Source organism: Apus apus, chromosome 2, assembly GCF_020740795.1.
Source record: "Apus apus isolate bApuApu2 chromosome 2, bApuApu2.pri.cur, whole genome shotgun sequence".
In the NCBI taxonomy this organism is placed as follows: Eukaryota; Metazoa; Chordata; class Aves; order Apodiformes; family Apodidae; genus Apus; species Apus apus.
In genome coordinates, this window is record NC_067283.1 from 68,207,231 (window position 1) to 68,225,527 (window position 18,297).

Sequence of the window (18,297 nt, forward strand, 5' to 3'; positions counted from 1 at the left end):
ACGCCGAGCCGCGGGGCGAGGCGGAAGTTCCGCGGCGCGGAGGGAAGGGCCGGGCTGACCCCGCGGCCGCAGCGGGGCCATGAGCGGGGGCGGCCCGGCGGGCCCCGGGCGGAGCGGGGCGGCCCCGCTGCCCAGCCCCAGGAGGCGGGAGGCGCTGGCGGCCGGGTCCCCTCTTCAGCCCATCATAAAGGGTAAGCGGCCCCTGGTGGTGACCGAGACCTGGGCCTCGGAACCGGGGTGTCTCTCTGCGGAGACGGGCATGAAGGATCGATCTCCTCGGCCCGCTGCGGTTCCGCGGGCTGTTCCGAGGGGAATGGGCTGGGGTGCGGGGTGCCGGGGGAACACGGCGGGGAGATGCAGAGGGAGGGCCACACGGTAGCGTAAAATGCCGAGGCCGGGAGGAGAAGTCGGGCTCTCCCTTTCGGTGGCAGCGCCGTGTCCGTACCCGTTGAAAGTGCTTGTTGGAACGACGCCGTGTTTCTTGAAGTAGCCTTTTATTTTCTGTGCTCTCAGAGTGCGTTTACATTTAATGGACTTTGTCACAAGACTTTACTCTTCAAGAGCGACTTTCAAGCCTTGGGCGATTGGCACACAAGAGAACGCCAACACTTTTCCTTTGTAGTGAGCTTTCCCCTTGTGACTCGCTGCAGGAAACTCATGCACCCTCAGCTGTGAGCCTCGGTTGTGCTGCAGCCTTTAGTTCTGCGCTGCACCCAATTTTTTGACCGCAGGTAACGGGTGCAGAGGCTGCACGGAGGAGGGTTGAAGCAGAGGGTGCTGAGAGAGACAGGAGAACGTTCAGCTTCACGTTCACCTGTCCGTGGCCCCTGGAATGCGGATGCGTTGCATTTCATCCAAGTTCGTGGTGTGCTGAGGAGATGGGGTAGCCTGCCAATGTTATTGTGGTCGTCTCGTGATTGTTGTATGCATTTGGTGAGTCGTTGTAGTGAAGTGCTGCCTTGTATTGTGTCGCCCAGCGTGGAGTGTGAGGGGGAAACTAAAAGTCTGACTTCCCTTCATCTTCTAGATGTTGGGGAAATCTATTCAAGACTGCTGGATCACAGACCGGTAATTCAGGGAGAAATACGTTACTTTGTTAAAGAATTTGAAGTAAGTATTTGTGTATTATTGGGTGCTGTAACCTCCAGAGTCTGAGACTTAGAACAGTTGTAACACCTTTTTAGAGACCGTGTGTGATTTTCTTCAGAAGGGCTTCACTTGTATTTCTTGTCCAAAATAACCAAAAGACCTATAGTACATGTCTGCATCTTTAGTACACAAGGCAGTAATTTAGGTCTTTGCATTTAAAACGTTTTGAACAGAACATAGTGGGGTTTTCCTGCAAAAGACTGGCAGGAGTGTTGATGTAGGAGAATGATGTATTCCTAACAGCCTAGAAGAGTCTTGTTGGTTCAAGGAAAATATTGTTGGCCAGTATAGGTTTGAATCTGATTAAGGAGCTGCTTTGTGCCTCTGCTGGATTCAGCTAGCACAGTTGTAAATTAATTTGTAGCTACTTTTTGTTCCATGAAAGAAAGTTATATTTCTGGAAGAGATGAGCAACACTTCGTGCAAAGAAAGAAAATAATTAAAAATTGGATGTTTTCTGATTGGCTGCAAATCAGGCTAAAGTATTGAAGGTGTAGGAGTACCGATACACAACTTCGCTTGGAAAGTGTAACAGTTTCCACAAGATGGCAGCAGAAGTTTAGAAAAGTAGAATCTAGTCACAACAAGAGGCTACTTGTGAGTAGACTTTCATTCTTAAAGAGTGTGGGATTAAAAGCTCTTAAAATTAGTCCTGAAGTATAGTTATACCTCACATTTTTAGTGTGTGCAGCTGATTTTTTTCAAATGAGATAAAAATTTCCTCCCTGTTCCCTATTGTAGCTAATATTTCAACCGGGTCTAATTTGTCTCTATATTGGTTTGCAAAATATGTGAACTGAACTCTCATGAGATGTCTGTTGTATGGGCTTGAGAGTCATAAGCAATTATTTCTTCACCATTCCTAAATAAGGTATAGGATGCAGTAAATAGTTCTGTGTGGCTTTTCACAGAAAGGGAAATTTTAAACTCAATTACAAAATGATAATTGATATATTTGGAATTAATATATTTTTCTCATTGCGCCAGATAAATTTTTTATACTCTTAGATCTATTCTTGAAATGTAACTTCTGATTTATACTTTAGGGGGAAAATTGCAAAGCTGAGGATTATTTAGAGTTTTGCAACTTAAGAGTTTCTTCCCGAAATTACACTTACTAACTTTGAAATATACAATTGCTAACTTTGAAATATCAAATACTTTTTGGTTGTAGTAGGATATAAGCTGTTTCTTTCATGTATTAGCATTTAAATGCTAATACATTTAGAATGTAGATTTGTGACTTGACTTCCCTTATGCTTCTCTTTCTGAAGTTTTAAAATAGGTCTGGTGCTCCAGTTGCCCACTTCATGTGATGCGGTATTTTTTTATTATCTAGAATTGTTTTATGATTGTCAGCTTTCAGTGCAGGAATGCTTGTGTGCAACTCTACTTACAACTGTGAAGAGGGTAAAAAGGGGGAATGGGGCAAGTGGCAGCCCAAAGCAGGTTTCAGAATCTTTTTTGTTGCCTAAAGGGAAATGCAGGTGAAATTTGGAGTTGGAGTAGTGCTGTGGCTTCAGAAAAACAGAGTATTTTTTTAATATATATATTTTTTTTTTAATGCAAACAATAAAGCAATAATTTGTGGTTCTTGTAATTAATCGTCTTCAGCAGTGAGCCACAAGAAGGCCTACCTCTTTAGTTAGATGTATCATGTTATTTTTTAGTGTTGACTTCATCATTTTACTTTGGTAAAATGATTTTTCTTGCATTGTTTTAACCTCATACCATGCTGAATCTGGAAGGTCAAACATCAAGCAAGCAAAGTCACTGCTGTGTTGTTTTATTGAGTTTTAAAAATGCAATGCTTTCAAGCTCTGTTTCTTTCTGTTGTTTTTGATATGCTGTAAATAATCTATACAAAACAACACATTTTTCCACACAATGTTTTCATTAGTAAATACAAATTTTCCTCATGTGGGCCAAAACCATAATTCAAAATATTCTGGTATTCTAGTGTGAAGAATGAAGCATTTCTCTCGGTTTTCACAAAATTAATTTTCTCAGTTGTGCAAAATAGGCAGAGTAAGACTGCCTGACAACAGTGTGATCTGTCAGATACAGCTATTGGTTTTCGACTGGGAAACCATCTTATTTTGGGAAGTAGAATTTCTTGTTAGCCATTCATTGTCTTTCACTTCTTCTGACAGGAAAAACGTGGCCTCCGAGAACTACGAGTACTTGAAAACCTAAAGAACACAACCTTTGAAACAAATGAACATGTTCTTCCTAATTGTGAGCAGGCAATGCATGACAATTTGAATGAAACGCTCAGGAGATGTAAGCATGTTGCTTCTTATTTCCCATATTGCATCATTTTGAGGAACAATTTAAATAGCTTGGGTTCAAAATGTGATTTGTTGAAAAATTATCATCCTTGGATAAAGTTTAATTTTTAAAACAAAACTTGCTGGTGTATAGCTATGAAATGTACCATTATTAGTATCTTTAGTCACAAATAGGGTAGTAGTAATAATTGCTGTATGCTGATCCTAGTTTCATCATTATAACCACCTAATGTGATTTTTTTTTTTATGGCTGGGATTTGAAGAGTTTAAGATCTGTTGCATTAATTTTTCAGTATCTTGGTTTTTTTCTTACTCATTCAGCAGGATAGCTTCTCAAAGAGATATTTCAAAAGAGTGTGGCTATATATAGCTTTAGTTTCCAAATTTATTCAGTTGAAACATGCCAGTGTCAGTTTTGTTATATTTTTGATATATGTAATATGTTATGTAGCATGTTGTATAAGCATTTCATTTTGTACAAGTTATTTATATGGCGTCTGACAGAGTAACAAATGGTAGATGATGCTGTACACAAAAAACGATAGCAGGAAGATATTTTAAACTTAAAATTCACTCATGCAAATCAGACAAATGTTCTAATACCTTCTAAATGGAGTGGAGGATATTTCTCCCTGACTTACTAATGGTCAGCTGTGCAGTACATCATTAGTAGTGGAATCACAGAATGGCCAAGGTGGGAAGAGAGCTCTGGAGGTCATTTTATCCAAACTCACTATGCAAACAAGGGCAGTTAGAGCCAGTTGCCCAGGGTTTTGTCCAGTTGTGTTTTGAGTATACCTAAGGATGGAGAGTCCACAACTTCTCTGGGCAACCTATGGCAGTGTTTGACCCTTCTCACTGGAAAAGAAGTGTTTTCTTATGTTCAGATGGAATCTCATGTGGTTTGATGTGGGTCCACAGCTTCTTGTCCTGTCAGGGAGAGCTACAGAGCAGAATCTGACTCTGTCATCTTCATTCCTTTCAATCAAATATTTATTCACAGTAATGAGATCCCCCCTGGGCATTGTTTTCTCTCGGCTGAACAGTCTGAGCTCTCTCAGCCTCCCCTTATATGAAAGGTGCTCCAGACTCAGTCATCTTTGTGGCCACGTGCTGGACTGGCTCCAATAAGTCCATTTCTTTCATCTACTGGAAAGCCCAGAAGTGGACACACCACCACAGGTATTTCCAGTGCTGAGCAGAGACAAGGGATCACCTCCCTTGACCTTTGGCAAAGCTTTTGCTAATGCAGCCCAGGGTGCTCTTGACCTCTTTTTTTGCTGCAATGCTGTGTTGTTGGTCTTCAGTGTATATTGCTGCCTGGGATTATTCCTTCCCAGATGCAGGACTTGTTTCCCCATGTTGAACTTCATAAGATTACTCTCAGCCCAATTCTCCAGTTGCTTAAGGTCTCCCTGAATGGCAGCACAAATACATATAGCCTGTCAGCCACTCCTGTTTTCTTATTATCTGCAAACTAGCTGAGGGTGTATTCTTCCACAGCATCTGGGTCACTGATGAAGATCTTAAACAGTACTGGCTGCAGTGCTGAGCTGTGTTACCCCACAGCTCGGGTGACTTGCCTCCAACTTGACTTGGTACTGCTGATCAGACTCTAGACTTGGCTGTTCAGCCACATTTTAAGCCACTTCACTGTCCCCTTACCTAACCAATACTTTGTTAGCTTGTCTGTGAGGGTGTTATGGGAGGCAGTGTCAAAAGCCTTCCTGAAGCCAAGGTAAACAACACTGCTCACTTTCTCCTCATCTGCCCAGCATTGTGGAATACCATTGGGTCAGTTAGGATGCTTTCCTGTTTGTAAATTTATGCTGACTACCGCCAAGCACCTTCTTCTACTTCATGTGTTTGGAAATTTTTTGGGAGGATTTTTTCCATCACCTTTCCCAAGATTAAGGTGGGCTGAGTGGCCAGTAGTTCACCACATCTTCCTTCCTGCCCTTCTTGAAGACAGCTGTCCGGAAACCTTTCCCAGTCATGTTGACCTTTCATAGAGAGTGAGTGGCCTTGCAGTGACATCAGCCAGCTGCCTCTGCATTTGTGGGCACAACCTGTCAGGGCCCATGGACTTAAGTATTCCCAGTTTGTTTAAATACTCCATAACCTGGTTCTCCTCCACTAAGGGTAAGTTGCCTATGCTCAAGACTTTCCTTCCAGCTGTGGGGGCCTGGGATTCCTGAAGGCTGGTAAAGACTAAGGCAAAGACAGCATTGAATACTTTGGCCTTTTCCATGCTCTTTGTCACCAGCTCCCTGCCCCATTCAGCAGAGGTCCTGCATTTTCCCTGTTTTTCCTTTTGTTTTTTTGCATACTTGGTAGAATCCTTTCTTGTTGCCCTTTGCATCCCTTCCCAAATTCAACTCCAGATCAACCTTAACGTTTCTAACTCTGACTCTGCTCTATCAGACAGCAACTCTATATTACTCCTGGGTCACCAACCCCTGATTACACCTCCTAGATGCTTCCTTTTTAAGTCTGAATTCAGTTAGAAGCTCCTTGCTCATCCATGCAGGTCTCCTGCCTCCGTTGCTTGATTTTCTACTTGTTGGGGGGGACCTTTTTTGAGCTTGGAGGAAGTGATCCTTGAAAACGGTGCTATGTGCCTTCTGCTACCATCATCCCAGACCCTTGCGTTGCCTACCCTATCCCCAGCTTACTTTCTTTCTTTGAGGAATGACTGCATCACCTGTCATTTCTAGTTTAAAGCTGTTCTACAAGATTGGCCAGCCTGCTGGCAAAGGTACTTTTGCCCTGTTTATTCAGGTGGATCCCATCTCTTGAAAGCAGCTGATGATGCTCGGAATGGGTCTCATGTTTGTAGAAACTGAAACCCTGTTGCCAACACTAACTGTGCAGCCAGCCATTGGTGCCAAAAAATCCGTCATTCTCTCTCACCAGGATGGTTGAGGAGAACGTTACCTGGACCACTATGCCTTTTGCCACTGTCCCCAAATCCCTGTAGTCTTTCCTGATATTTCTCAGGTCACCTCTGCAGTACCACCGGTTTACATGGAAAAGCACCAGGGGTAATAGTCCAAGCCTTGGTAGCCTCTATGGCATCTCAAATGTGAGCTCCTGGCAAGCAGTAAACCTCCCTAGATGACAAAACAAATCCACAGATGGTGAGCCTCCATCTCCCACTGCTACAACTATGACTTGCCTCTGTCTTCTAATGGTCTCGATTGGCTTAGGCTCAACCACCAGATGTTCTGGTTTTTGGTGCTCTCAGCTCCTCAACAGCAATGAGAGCAGTGAAGCTGCTCTTCAATTGGAAATCCTCAGGGGGGCAGAAGCCTTTCTCCTGGTGTGAGAAGTCACCAGCTTTAAGATGATAGTAAATATTTCTCAATGCTAGGACGTTTTAGTGGGAGAAATGACTGCTTTAGGAAAATTAGTTTATTTAATTCTGCATTAATTATGTGTTAAGTAAGTTAGGAAAAAAAAAAAACCTGCATAGGAATACAGTTCCTGTTTCCATTGACAAGTTATTCTAGGCTTAGTCTCGTGAGAGAAGAGGCTGGCTTCAGCATAAAGATGTTCTGCATGCAGATTGTTTATATTAAATCACTTTTTACATTTGATGGGGAAAAAATAAGGAAAAAACCCAACCAATTAGAACATAGAACTTGGTCACCTGTTCCTACTTACTGACTTGAGAGGGTTTTTTATGTCTTCTGAGGTGCTGAGTAGTGCACTCTAGCTTGTCAGCAACACTAAGGAATATTGGCACAGGAGGACCTGGCTGCCTTTCTCTTTTTGGCTTCTAGACGGCACAAGGGTTGAACTCAGTGAGATGCCTAAGTACAGTTATCAATGTAAAGCATGTTCTGCAAGTACCGACAAATCTATTTTGCACTGTTAAGTGATGCAGTGAAATATAATCTTTGACTTGCAATAGGCTCATGTCTTTTAAATCCCTTTCAAGTGAGTTTCTGTTTGATTTAGAACAGCGGACTGATCTACTCCATTTGTTATTTCAGTGCAAGATGCCAACGATATGATCCATAGACTCCAAGAGAGGGAGCATGAAGTGAGAAAGGTAAAGGATGGATGGGTAGATTTTTATAGTATGTCCGAAGTAATCGTCTTCTAAGAGTCTTGTGCTTCTACAGCAAGTCTACATGCCTTCTGTATAGCACATATTTTTCAATACTATATATACTTGCAGTAAAACTTATTTTGGGGTGATTTCTGCACTTATAAAATGCAAACTGCAGAGGCATATATGTTCTTGGACTGCAAAGTTAATGGATCACTAGCTCTTCCTGTAATCTCCTGATGTATGGAAACTTTTTTTACATTTCCTTTGCTCTATTTTCCCTCCTAGCTCAGACTATAGTATTTGTCACATACAGGGAAAGCTTAAATATAAAAAAACTTATTTTCTGTGGAACAAAAAACAGCTATTAACCTACCAGAATGGAAATGTAAATCTTTCCTAGTTAGCTGAGAACATTGACCATATTTATATATATTGCTTGCTGAAAAGGAAGTGTGTTTTTCACTTGTGGATGGGTTATTTAATGAAGGGCCATATTATAGGAACATGCGAATCATTGGAATCTTTTCAGTTGGCTATACTTTGCTCATCTGAAATACATATGCTCTGAATCTAAAATTTGGAAAATTACACAAGAAATTGGTTTCATGTTTTCCTGTTGCTCCTTCATGATTCTGTTCCCGTGTTATCTTTTTACTTGCAAAATGTTATTTGTAATAATTCAGTTCAGAAAAACTGAAGACGTTTCTGTGGCCGTCACTCAAAACAGGCTGCACCTTGATTTGTGTAAGCTGATAGTTGTGTTTTTCTTTCCTTTTTGTATTTCATGAAGATGGGCAGTCCAGTTGCAGCTGAATACTGGTACTGTGTGAGCAGCACACTGCTGGACCCTAACAAAGTCTGCTTGTGCCTGACACTAGTGTAGGAATTGGTAGGGAAGTTAAGTAGGAAATTCTTACAGTTCTGCTACTGTTTGTTTGAAGTAAAACTTTAATTAAAAAAATATTACTTATAAAATGAACAGCTGCTTAATAAGTATGGTAACTGTTTTGTTTAAAGTATTAGTTGTGTATTTCCAGTCAATTTTATTTTTTTTAATCTGCAGTGGAGCATTGCTAATAGCTATTCAGGATTTGTAGTGTTTCTTTCAGCTTCTGTAGTAAGACTTTTGCCTTGAAACTTTCCAGATGTGAGTAGTAACAGGTAGGCAACTTTTAAAATTATAGATAAAAGGTGTCACTGTAGTTCAGCTACTTGAAGAGAAATTCTTTTTCCTTACTTTTCTTTCTGAAATCACATGTTCTGAGAAAAAAAAAAAAAAAAAGGCATTTTGGTAAGGTCTAGTGTCAACTTATGAGCGTTAGCATCCCTTTGGTGAAGTTAATTCAGTTTCTGCTGAACAGAATAAATTTTAAGATTATTTGCTTTACTCATTGTCTTTTCTTAACAGTTCTGGTGTTATCAGCCAGGTAACAAATGGGAAATTATGTCCCTACCACGTTCTTGCTTAGAGTGTAAAGTTATTTGCGATTACGGGAGTGTTATTGAAAGAAGAATTCATGGAATCTGCTGTCTTGTTGAGTAGTCTTCCTATCCAGATCAGTAGTATGTCCTTCATAGTTCAAGGTGTGGTTTACTTCAAGCTTGTGGGAGAAACTAGAGAAAACTTCAAAAAATTTTGTAAACTTGTGTGTACTACATTCTTTTATTTATTTATTTGTTTGTTTTAGGTATTTGTATGTAGAAGGTTACAGGCTTATACTGGAAGCTACCTAATGCTTCCTATTACAGTCTTACTAGCATGGTAACATTTCTCAAAGCCTGTACCTCCCTCAAATTGTGAGATTTTTTGTTTGGTTTTTTTTTTAATGTGTTTTTTGATTTTGTTTGTGGTTTTTAATTTCAGCGAAAATATTCCAAGCAATGCTAAAAAGAAAGTTTACTGAAAAAATTGATGTTTTTACAAATGTTAGCTTTTTGTATAGCAAATGACAGTAGAATAACATCAGAAATAAATACAGCCAACTGATGTGAGTCAGTGCTATACATGAGAAGGCTTTTCAAGTTCAAGCAGTATGCACTATTGAGTGAAAAAAGTGGTTTCATAATCAGATTAGATTTTTTCCAAGTAACTAATGTCTGAACTTAGGTGTTGATATAAAAAAATTATGAAAGATGTCACTGCCTAAATATCTAAACTTTCTAGCACACCAAAGGGAATTCCCAGAACAGGAATTAATAAGGCAGCAGCTATGTTTGTAATTTAGACAGGCTTTGGTTTGTATCTAAACCAGATTATGAAACTTTAAATCAAACTTCATGAAAACTAGTTTTAACTCAAAACTTTTTATATTAACATGAAGGCTGAAAATCTTCCAAATTTACTGATGTCTCAGTATCTTACAAAAAAAGGACTCAAAACCAGGACAAAGCTGTATCAGTGTGGTCTGGAGTTGGAAACAACAGAGGAGGGTAGAGCTGGAGTACTGAGCATCTTTGGGGGCGAGGAGATGATTCTCTGACTAACAAACAAAAATCTACCCAAATCTTGCCAAGTTAACAGCCATGGAGAAATACTATTTTTACTATCTTTTAGGTCTTTTCAGGTGGAGAAAAAGGGGTTTTTTTCCTGTGCAGTGGGTGACGGTAAGTGCCAGTCAGTAATGCAGATGGTAAAAGCCTAAAGCATAATGTACTGTTGCTGACAATTAAATGATCTTTTGGTTCAAATAGAAATCTGCAGCAAGGTGGGAAATGTTGCATTGTCTAATGCTTAAAACATGATAATTTGGAGCTGACTATTGAGACTTTTTTTGGATCCTGGCTAAATATTGTACCAATGCCATACAGCATCATGAATTGCCTAAGCCTTCCTCTTGGCTCAGGTACATCTGTCTGCATGCTTTAGTTCACACAGCAAACTTCCCATGTTACAAAGCTTAGGAAGTTTTACCTAAGAACGACACACTTTGTTTTGAAACCTGAACATGGTATCATAATACTGGCTTCTGTCTTCTTACCATCTGCTGATATAGTCATACAATTACAATTTCATTGACACTTCTCAACTGGAAGAGAACAGTGGAACTTTACTTGTCTTCTGAGATGACTATGCTGGGCTTATTAGGTGCTGTTTTCTAGTTTATAATTAAGTCTGACTTAAAGGGTAGACTTGATGAAATCTGACAGAAAGAACTTGTGTTCATTCTGTTTGATTGGTTGGGTTTTTTACTTGTAAGTTTAGACTATAGTTATTTTACAGGTTTTTGTTTGTTTTAATAGTCATTTTAAATGACAAAAGGGGAGGAACTTAAATTAAGCTATACTCTGTACTGTTCTATGAAAGTATACTGTTTTTCATGTTTGTATGTACTCTACTTCATGATATTTTGTTAGCTTACAAGTTAGGGTTTCTCCAGTTGGCAGCCCTGAAAACAGAAATAATGAAAACTAAAAATCAAGATGTCTGTTCCTGGGTTTTGAATCACTACCAGGAAGACAAAATTTGTAATTAGAAGTTTTCAACGGTCTGGCAATTCTGTAATTCTTTATTTCATTTTAAATGTTTTCCTGACTGTGCATGGGCCAGAATTTATTTCCATTTATTTTTTACTTAGTTGGGTTGGTCTTTCAAAATTACAGGTTTAAAAGTAACAAAAATTAACGCTGAATTACTGTTCTTCCAAATATATATTTATATTTTATATTGTGGAAAAAGGGATTACTTTCTCATGCAACTGTACCTGCATTTTCAAACATGCAGGCATTATTTCCTTCTTTATACCAGTAAAAACTACAAGTTTTAATACATCAGAAGTTATTTATTACTACTGCAAGTGCTTTCTGGACTTCAGAAAAATCCAGTCTTCTACTTTCCTGAAATACAAACATGTATTTTTTCAGAAAGCGTATTGTATTTTTGTGTTCTGTGATAAGACAGACATTCTCCCTAACTGAGCTTCAGTACACGAAGGCAATTTCAATTTCTTAGTCTCTTTGTGTGTCATATGTCACCTACAGAGGCCCAGCTACTGAAGGTCTTCAGATTACTGTTTGACTTGGAAGTTAAGATATTTGACATGAGTCACTGACTTGATGAATTCAGATGTGTGTGTTGTGGTCAGTGGAATAAAGCAGTGAAGTTAATAGCACTGGATATAAAGAAGTTGTGGTAGGAGTGGAGAGCACTGTGGTGAGAAGGCTCAGTATGGGGCATACCTGAAAGGGGACTTGCAGAGCTGCAGTGTAAGTCATTTTCTGTGCGAGAAACTGTCTTTTGGTGGCTGTTGCCACTAGGTGTCGATGTCCTTACACAGAAGTCTGCATCCTCAAGAGACTCTTGGTGATGTTCTGCTAAGTGAAGGGCTCTGCACCACGGTAGCAGCTGTTAGGAGACAGGCTTGGGGAAGGGCAGCCTTTATAGTACCTTAGCTCCAGGGCTGGTATCTGTTGCAGGTTGGTCTTGTGGGTGTAGGAGGAATCTGTCTTTGGTCAGGATTTCTCTCTCATACTGTTGTTCTGTGATGCCTAACAAGATTTAAGTGCTCAGTGAAGCTTATCCCACAGCTGTAGCACTCATAGGTCTCTCCTGCATGGATTCTTTAACTTCTAGTAAGAAGCAAGTTAGCACTTCAAGTTCATCTGCTTTGGTTGAAACATCTGCACTGTAAGGTCCGCATCCATTAAGAGTCACACTTTTATTTTTGCTGTTCACACACCTGTTCTGCAGGAATTGGAATATTGGTTTCAAGATTTTGACTGTGTTGCACACACAAACATAGCCACTCGGCAGCCATCAGTGTTCATGATCTGGAAGTGCTGCTGAGAACAGTTGGGTTTCCCAGGAAGGAGAGCTGCAGTGCCTGAGGTGTGTACTGAGCTTCTGCAGTGGGGTGTTCCAAATCGTTACGAGAGTGGGAGAGTGTAAACAGTATTCAAGTCCTTGGTGTCTTTAAATTGGTATTTCTTGTTACTCTTACTTGCTTGCTCTAGCATGTCTTAATTTTATGTTTCTGTTTTCTAAAGTGTGTATTCCTATCTGCAACTTTCTACTTTGTTAAAGGTGTAACTTGCAATTATATAGAGTTACTTAATTTCCAACATAAATATTACTCTAAAAATTAGTTAATATTTTGGTAGAATACTGCTTGCCTTTATGTATGTAAAAACTAAGCATTTGCATCAGTGCTCAGTTGTTAAATTTTTAGTTAGGCACAGTTTAGGCAATGTACACAGCCTGGCTGCTATTATCCCTTTATTTCCTAATGTCATTTCTGTTGTGCCAGAACAAGCTAAAGACTGATTGTGCAGAGAAAGGCACAAGGTTTTCAAGAAGAAGAAAGGAATTAGACCACTGACATTTTTATAAACTAAACTTAGCTAGCTCATGTTCTATAAACATCTTCAGTTGTTTTACCAGGTAAATAATTTTATATTCTTGGGTAGAAATGGTGCAACGACAATCAAAGTAGCATGTAGCAGCATGAGTTTCATGTTCCTTGCAGACTATTCCTGTTGTGAGAAGCGTGGGTTAGTCTGGCTGAAGTGTGTTTTGGGAAGGTGCTGTGTAATCCTGTGAGTAAGCCTCTGATGTGCTGACAGTTTCAAAACCTCTTGAATATGAAGTAGGATACCCCTTGAACTAGTAGTACCCACTAGTTATTTGCTGATACTACCATCTGTTGCAAACAAAATGGATCTTGGCATGATGTTGTTACAATGTGTATAAAATGCTGCATGGCAAAAATGGTATAATTAACCCACAATGTGTTATTTTAAAGAGCAGCACAGTGTGTGTGTTGAATACCTAAATGGGTTGTCATTACCTTTAGTTGACAAAAATGCCAGGTGTCTATTGAATATGTATGGTAGTATTTATTCCTCCACAGAAGCACTATACATGAAAAATAATAATTGCTAATGTATTATAAATGAAAAAAAAAAAAATATATATATACAAAACAGATGAATCCTCTCTTTTGCTGAGAAATGGAGCTAATATAAGAACTACCTTTTATTGTGACTTCAGCATTTATAATATAAGGAGGCCAGACTTAATATGCATTCAAGCAATCCACAGAAGCGTGTCTCCTTTTGACTTGTGTATTGGATCTGTGTATAGACTCCCTTTCTAGATAGCTAGATTTATGGGGGGTGGGGGAGTTGTTTTGTTTTGTTTTTTCAAGACAAGTGTGAAAAGAATCAGGCTTACCAAAAGCCAAGCAGTATGAAAGCATAAGGGGAAAAATAACTTATTTGTAAAGGAGGACATTAGTCACAGTGAGTGCTAGCAAGCCAAAGCAGAAACACAAACTGCCAGTTTAAAAACATCAAATATCCATGTTGTTATATTCTATTTCCCTCTTTCCTTTTTGTGTTAGAGGTTTTCATCGAGACTAGTATATGTAAGCATTGTGGTAAAATATTTCTAGTTTCAAAAATGTATTCAAGAATGTAAAAAATTATTTTTTTAAATGACACATTCAAGAGGAAAATAGCAAATAACAAGAAAAGAGAAGCAATAAGTTGAGGGTTGGCTGACGTGTAATTTATACATGTGTTATTAACAATGATAATTTGCTGTGAAATGTAGAAGCATTCTATTTACGTATATTTGACATAAAACCTCAAATGTTGTCTGGACTGTTCAAGTGGATCCTTAACGCTCCAGTAATGCATATATACCTAAATAATGGACTTATGTAACTCTCTTAAAGTTTTATTTTGTCCAACATTCACAACTATATAATAAGCCTAGCATTTTCTTCATGGTCATGCTCCAGTGCTTTTTTCGTCTGTATCATATGTAGCACAGACCTGCTTCTGTACTAGATGTAGTTTTGCGTTTCTTTAAGACCACTTAATTGAAAATTAGATATATTTTATTTAAATTCTTTCTCTTTTGGTTACTTTCAGAACAGTGAACTCCCTGAGTCTGTGTCAGAAGAAAAACTAAAAGAAAAAAAAAATAGCAGTGAAGTAGTGTCCATATCCTGATTATTTTTTTTATAACAAAGGGGCTAAAAAAGTGCTGCATACCATGTTCCCAAAATCAGAAGTTCATTTTAAAAGAAAGTCTTTATGAGATAATACAGATTTTTATCAGCTGCTTAGAGTACTTCTAACACTGTCAGTAGTCAGAGGAGCAAGTAATGCCACAAGTACGATCTTTAGAAACTAACAGAAGTGAACTAGGTGAACTAGTAACTTTAAAGTGTCTTTCCAATCATTTAATTAATTAATTTTCACCAGGCTGTAGCATAGAAAAGCTATTGTTGCTCATGCTGTCATGTTAATAGAATTGTATACATTTTACCATTTGTTTTGGATTGACTATACTTTATAAAAATAAACATTTTCTTTTTGGTTTCAACTTTTCATATGTTTTCTTGCTCATTTTTCTTTCTTCTACTGAAGTAAAAGCCCGGTTTCTCTGGTACTCTAGCATTATGTGTATCTCATTAAACCCTCTGTGTTAATCTGGAAATGATTGTTAAAACTTCTCATTTTCCTCCTCAGTTTCAGGCAGACAAGCTGATGGCTCGTGAAGAGAAGCATGTCACCCACTGTGAGGAATTCATGAAAGAACAACAAAAGAAACAAGCAGAGGTGGATGAAGAGCACAGAAAAGCTATGGAGCGCCTCAAAGAGCAGTATTCTGAGATGGAGAAGGAACTAGCCAAATATGCTTCTTTTTAGTACTCTTTTTTTTTTTTAAATAATGCTGGGTTTGTGCCATTTCTCAGTTGATTCTCACTTAAATTGAGATTCTTTTGGAAAGCTGAAACACACAAGGAAAAAGGAAAATTTCCTCTACCGATTTCATATGGGAAGAAAGGTTTGCATGCTTTCTACTCAAGTGCCTATCTCTGCTTGTTTTGTCCAGTGCAGGTACAATGCCAGTATTTCTTCTTTTGTTGGAAGGTGGAACTGGAAATTACATTGTGTGACTACATCAGCTCAGGGAGTTGCAAATTGGAATTCTCTCCCATCTGCAGAGAGTATCATATCATTTGGGAAAAGAGACTGGTGTAATGCTGACTATCCCAGTGTGCACCCACAGCCCTTTCCCAAAAAGTAGGTGGAATAGGTTCCAACCATAGTGAGCTGAGAACTCACTGGGAAGACTGTAAAACCCATTCATGGATTTCAGGAAAATTTACTTGTTGTACAGAATACTTTGAAGCTTTAGCAATGAAAGATCTCAACAGAGTTTTAAAACCAGTTGTAATTCCAGCTTTTGGAGTGTATGTTCAGTATTATGAAGGAGACCTGACACAAACATGTTTTTTGCTAACATAAAAATGACTAAGTGAGATCAGACAACAATTTAGTTTCTCTCCTTTTAAATGTCTCAGGCTTCTCTTTTGAAGCTTTACTGTTATAAGCCAAGCCAAAACATGCTCAAAACTAATCACGAGAAGCGTATCGGTCTTCGTATTAGCTTTGTAGCTAGTACAGTATTTACCTTAAGTATTTTACATGTTGTTGGTTTACTTAGGGTAAGCTTGTCAGAATTTTATGAAGCAATCGAGAAAAGATTGTTTTGTTTCTTTATCAGCGTAACAAATGAGCAGATTAGTGGTAAAATGCCTGTAGGTAGTGATCTGCTTTCTTACTGTTACTCTTGCAGGGTATGTAAAGCACCCGTGTTGCTTGCTTTTATTTAAAACTTACAGTTAACAGCAGTGTAACTCAAGAAGTTAAGTTAGCTTAATCAGCTCATTAACCAAGCAAAATGAGACACAGAGTACCCTAATGAAATTTTCTGCTAGCTAACCGTTAGTACAGGAAATATCTTTCCATCATTTAGTCGGTGTCCAATGTAGAATGGAACCAGATAAAAATAAGCAGAATTTACCTTTTACCTGTATTGCAACAGTAATATGCCAACAATGGCTGCTTGTGTAAGTTTATGGCTTGGTGTCAAAGCTCCATTCCTGGCAGCATGTTGATAGTGTGATTAAAGTTAGTAGAGGAGATGGAATAAGTATTTGAGATTTCTTTCAATAACACTGAATTCCTGGCAAGCTGCTCTGCCTGCTACCGTAGGCTCAACAGCTTCATCAATCATCATCATGTATCTGGACTGAAAAGAGGATTTGCCGACACTGGGGCACACTGGAATGCTGTTAATTCTCTGTTGTGGATGGAAAAAACGTAGATGTCTCAAAAGTATCCCACGCATGAAAAAGAGGAAAGCTTCTTTTAGAACAACCCCTATTTGAATAGAAGGTGACCTCTGTAGTATTTTTCCACTTATGTACCCTTGATGGATGTTGTAGCTAAGCTCGGACTTTGATTTAAAAAGTTCTTGCCTCTGTTCAGAATTGGGTGTGGAATACTTTTGATTGTTTTGAGTACAGACTGAAAATGGCTTCTCTCTTACCCAGGTTATTTGATGTATAGGTACTCAAAGCCTAAATATCTTTATAAAAAGATGCATTCAACTGCATATGGAATTCGTTCTTATTTTTGCACTGATAATTTTTGTTAAGGTTTAGATATCTAACTAACTGTGCACTGGAGCTGTAGATTTTAGTATTTTGTCAATTTGAGGGCTCTTAAGCAATGATAAAAGTGTTGCAGGTTGGATATTCACTGGAAAAATAAAGTGGTATTTCCAAGATCTTCTGGGATGTGTGCTCCTGATTCTTTGGGAAGCTTCTAAATACTAACACTGACATGTATTTATTCCTCTTTTAGAATGATACAGGGAATGGTACAGGTATTTTTATGCTGAAGATCATTTGAAAACACTTCATAGTCTATATCTGTCTGTTGGCCCAGTTATTGTTGTGCAAATTACCTGAAAACTATTTTTTGCTGAATTATTTTATTCATTAACTTTCTTCTTTTTTTTTTTTTTTTGTATGATTTGCTGTAGCTTGTGAGTTACTAGGCAAGGCTTAATTGTCTTTGAAGCAACTTGTCCACGTTTACAGGAAAACCTATTTTTTTCTGTCCAAATGCTTACAAAAACCCAAACAAACCTGATGTGTCTAATACTACCTCAGAACAGATCTGACAGACAAAAAATATTCCTCTTTTCAGCAGTTTTTTTAGCAAGGCAGAACTGTGGTCTGTCTGGACACAATAGTGCTCCACAGTGGGACTTCCTTTGTAAGATACAAATTCTTGTTACTCTACTGTTTGGGAGAAATACTAAAACAAAGAGTTTAAAAGTTGTTCTTATATCATTGATGTATGAAGAAAGTGTTTTGCCTTATATATGTGCAATACTTACAGGGCTGAATGTCATAGTTTAAAAAATCTTGATTGTTCATTTAGTCTCTGTTAAACTCGATAGAATTTTGGATTCCATAGGAGGAGAAAAGGGTCCTCAACACTCAAGGTAACTAGAACGTCAGGTGAGTTTTGAAATCCATCTTAATACCAAACTATGCATGTAACTTTTTCCTAAGCTGTTAGTACTGTTTCTTATGGTTTTTGTATATATTATATATATTTAACTGTTCTATTTAACTGAAAGAGGGTTTTGATGTCATGTAATCACTGGAATATTTTCTCGGTCTTTCTGTTCTAATGAACACACAGCAAGAAGCTGGTATGTTCCTTGGAACTGCCATGTGAAATCTGCTGCTGCTGTATTTAGGAGTAATAACAAACTAAGGAACTGAAGAAATACTTAAGGGTTTGCTTTGTTTTTAACTGCTTTGTTTTAACGATGAGCTGATGTGTTGTTCTCCTTGGAATGCTTTATATGTAAGGCCTTTCACATTTTCTTATCACATCTTCCTGCTTGTGAAGGAGGGAGAAATATGCTTTATCTGCTCTTAGACTGTTTCTTTCTACACTAACACAAGGTAATACTTTTTA

General features: G+C 38.5%; 1 protein-coding gene across 4 annotated transcripts; it reads left to right on the forward strand.

Annotated features, from left to right (window-relative positions):
• The first annotated feature begins 54 nt into the window (after positions 1 to 54).
• On the forward strand, positions 55 to 17,091 carry BLOC1S5 (biogenesis of lysosomal organelles complex 1 subunit 5). 4 transcript variants are annotated; one of them, XR_007888689.1, is made up of 7 exons: positions 55 to 191; positions 1,028 to 1,110; positions 3,303 to 3,432; positions 7,439 to 7,497; positions 12,188 to 12,325; positions 12,744 to 12,877; positions 14,374 to 14,835. XR_007888689.1 is itself a non-coding variant. In XM_051611502.1 (6 exons), the coding sequence occupies exons 1-5, from the start codon at positions 80 to 82 to the stop codon at positions 12,281 to 12,283; spliced, it is 480 nt and encodes a 159-aa protein (XP_051467462.1). In that variant the 5' UTR covers positions 55 to 79; the 3' UTR covers positions 12,284 to 12,325; positions 14,977 to 15,066. The 4 variants fall into 4 exon arrangements, 3 of the variants coding, with proteins under 3 accessions (XP_051467462.1, XP_051467463.1, XP_051467461.1); XM_051611502.1 differs by lacking the exons at positions 12,744 to 12,877; positions 14,374 to 14,835 and adding an exon at positions 14,977 to 15,066; XM_051611503.1 differs by having other exon boundaries at positions 12,744 to 14,835.
• Positions 17,092 to 18,297: the final 1,206 nt, after the last annotated feature.

Coding starts and splice junctions, on each gene's coding strand:
- BLOC1S5 (XM_051611501.1), top strand. CDS start 80: ATGAGCGGGGGCGGCCCGGCGGGCCCCGGGCGGAGCGGGGCGGCCCCG. Junction 192..1,027: donor TCTTCAGCCCATCATAAAGG/GTAAGCGGCCCC, acceptor TTCATCTTCTAG/ATGTTGGGGAAATCTATTCA. Junction 1,111..3,302: donor ACTTTGTTAAAGAATTTGAA/GTAAGTATTTGT, acceptor TTCTTCTGACAG/GAAAAACGTGGCCTCCGAGA.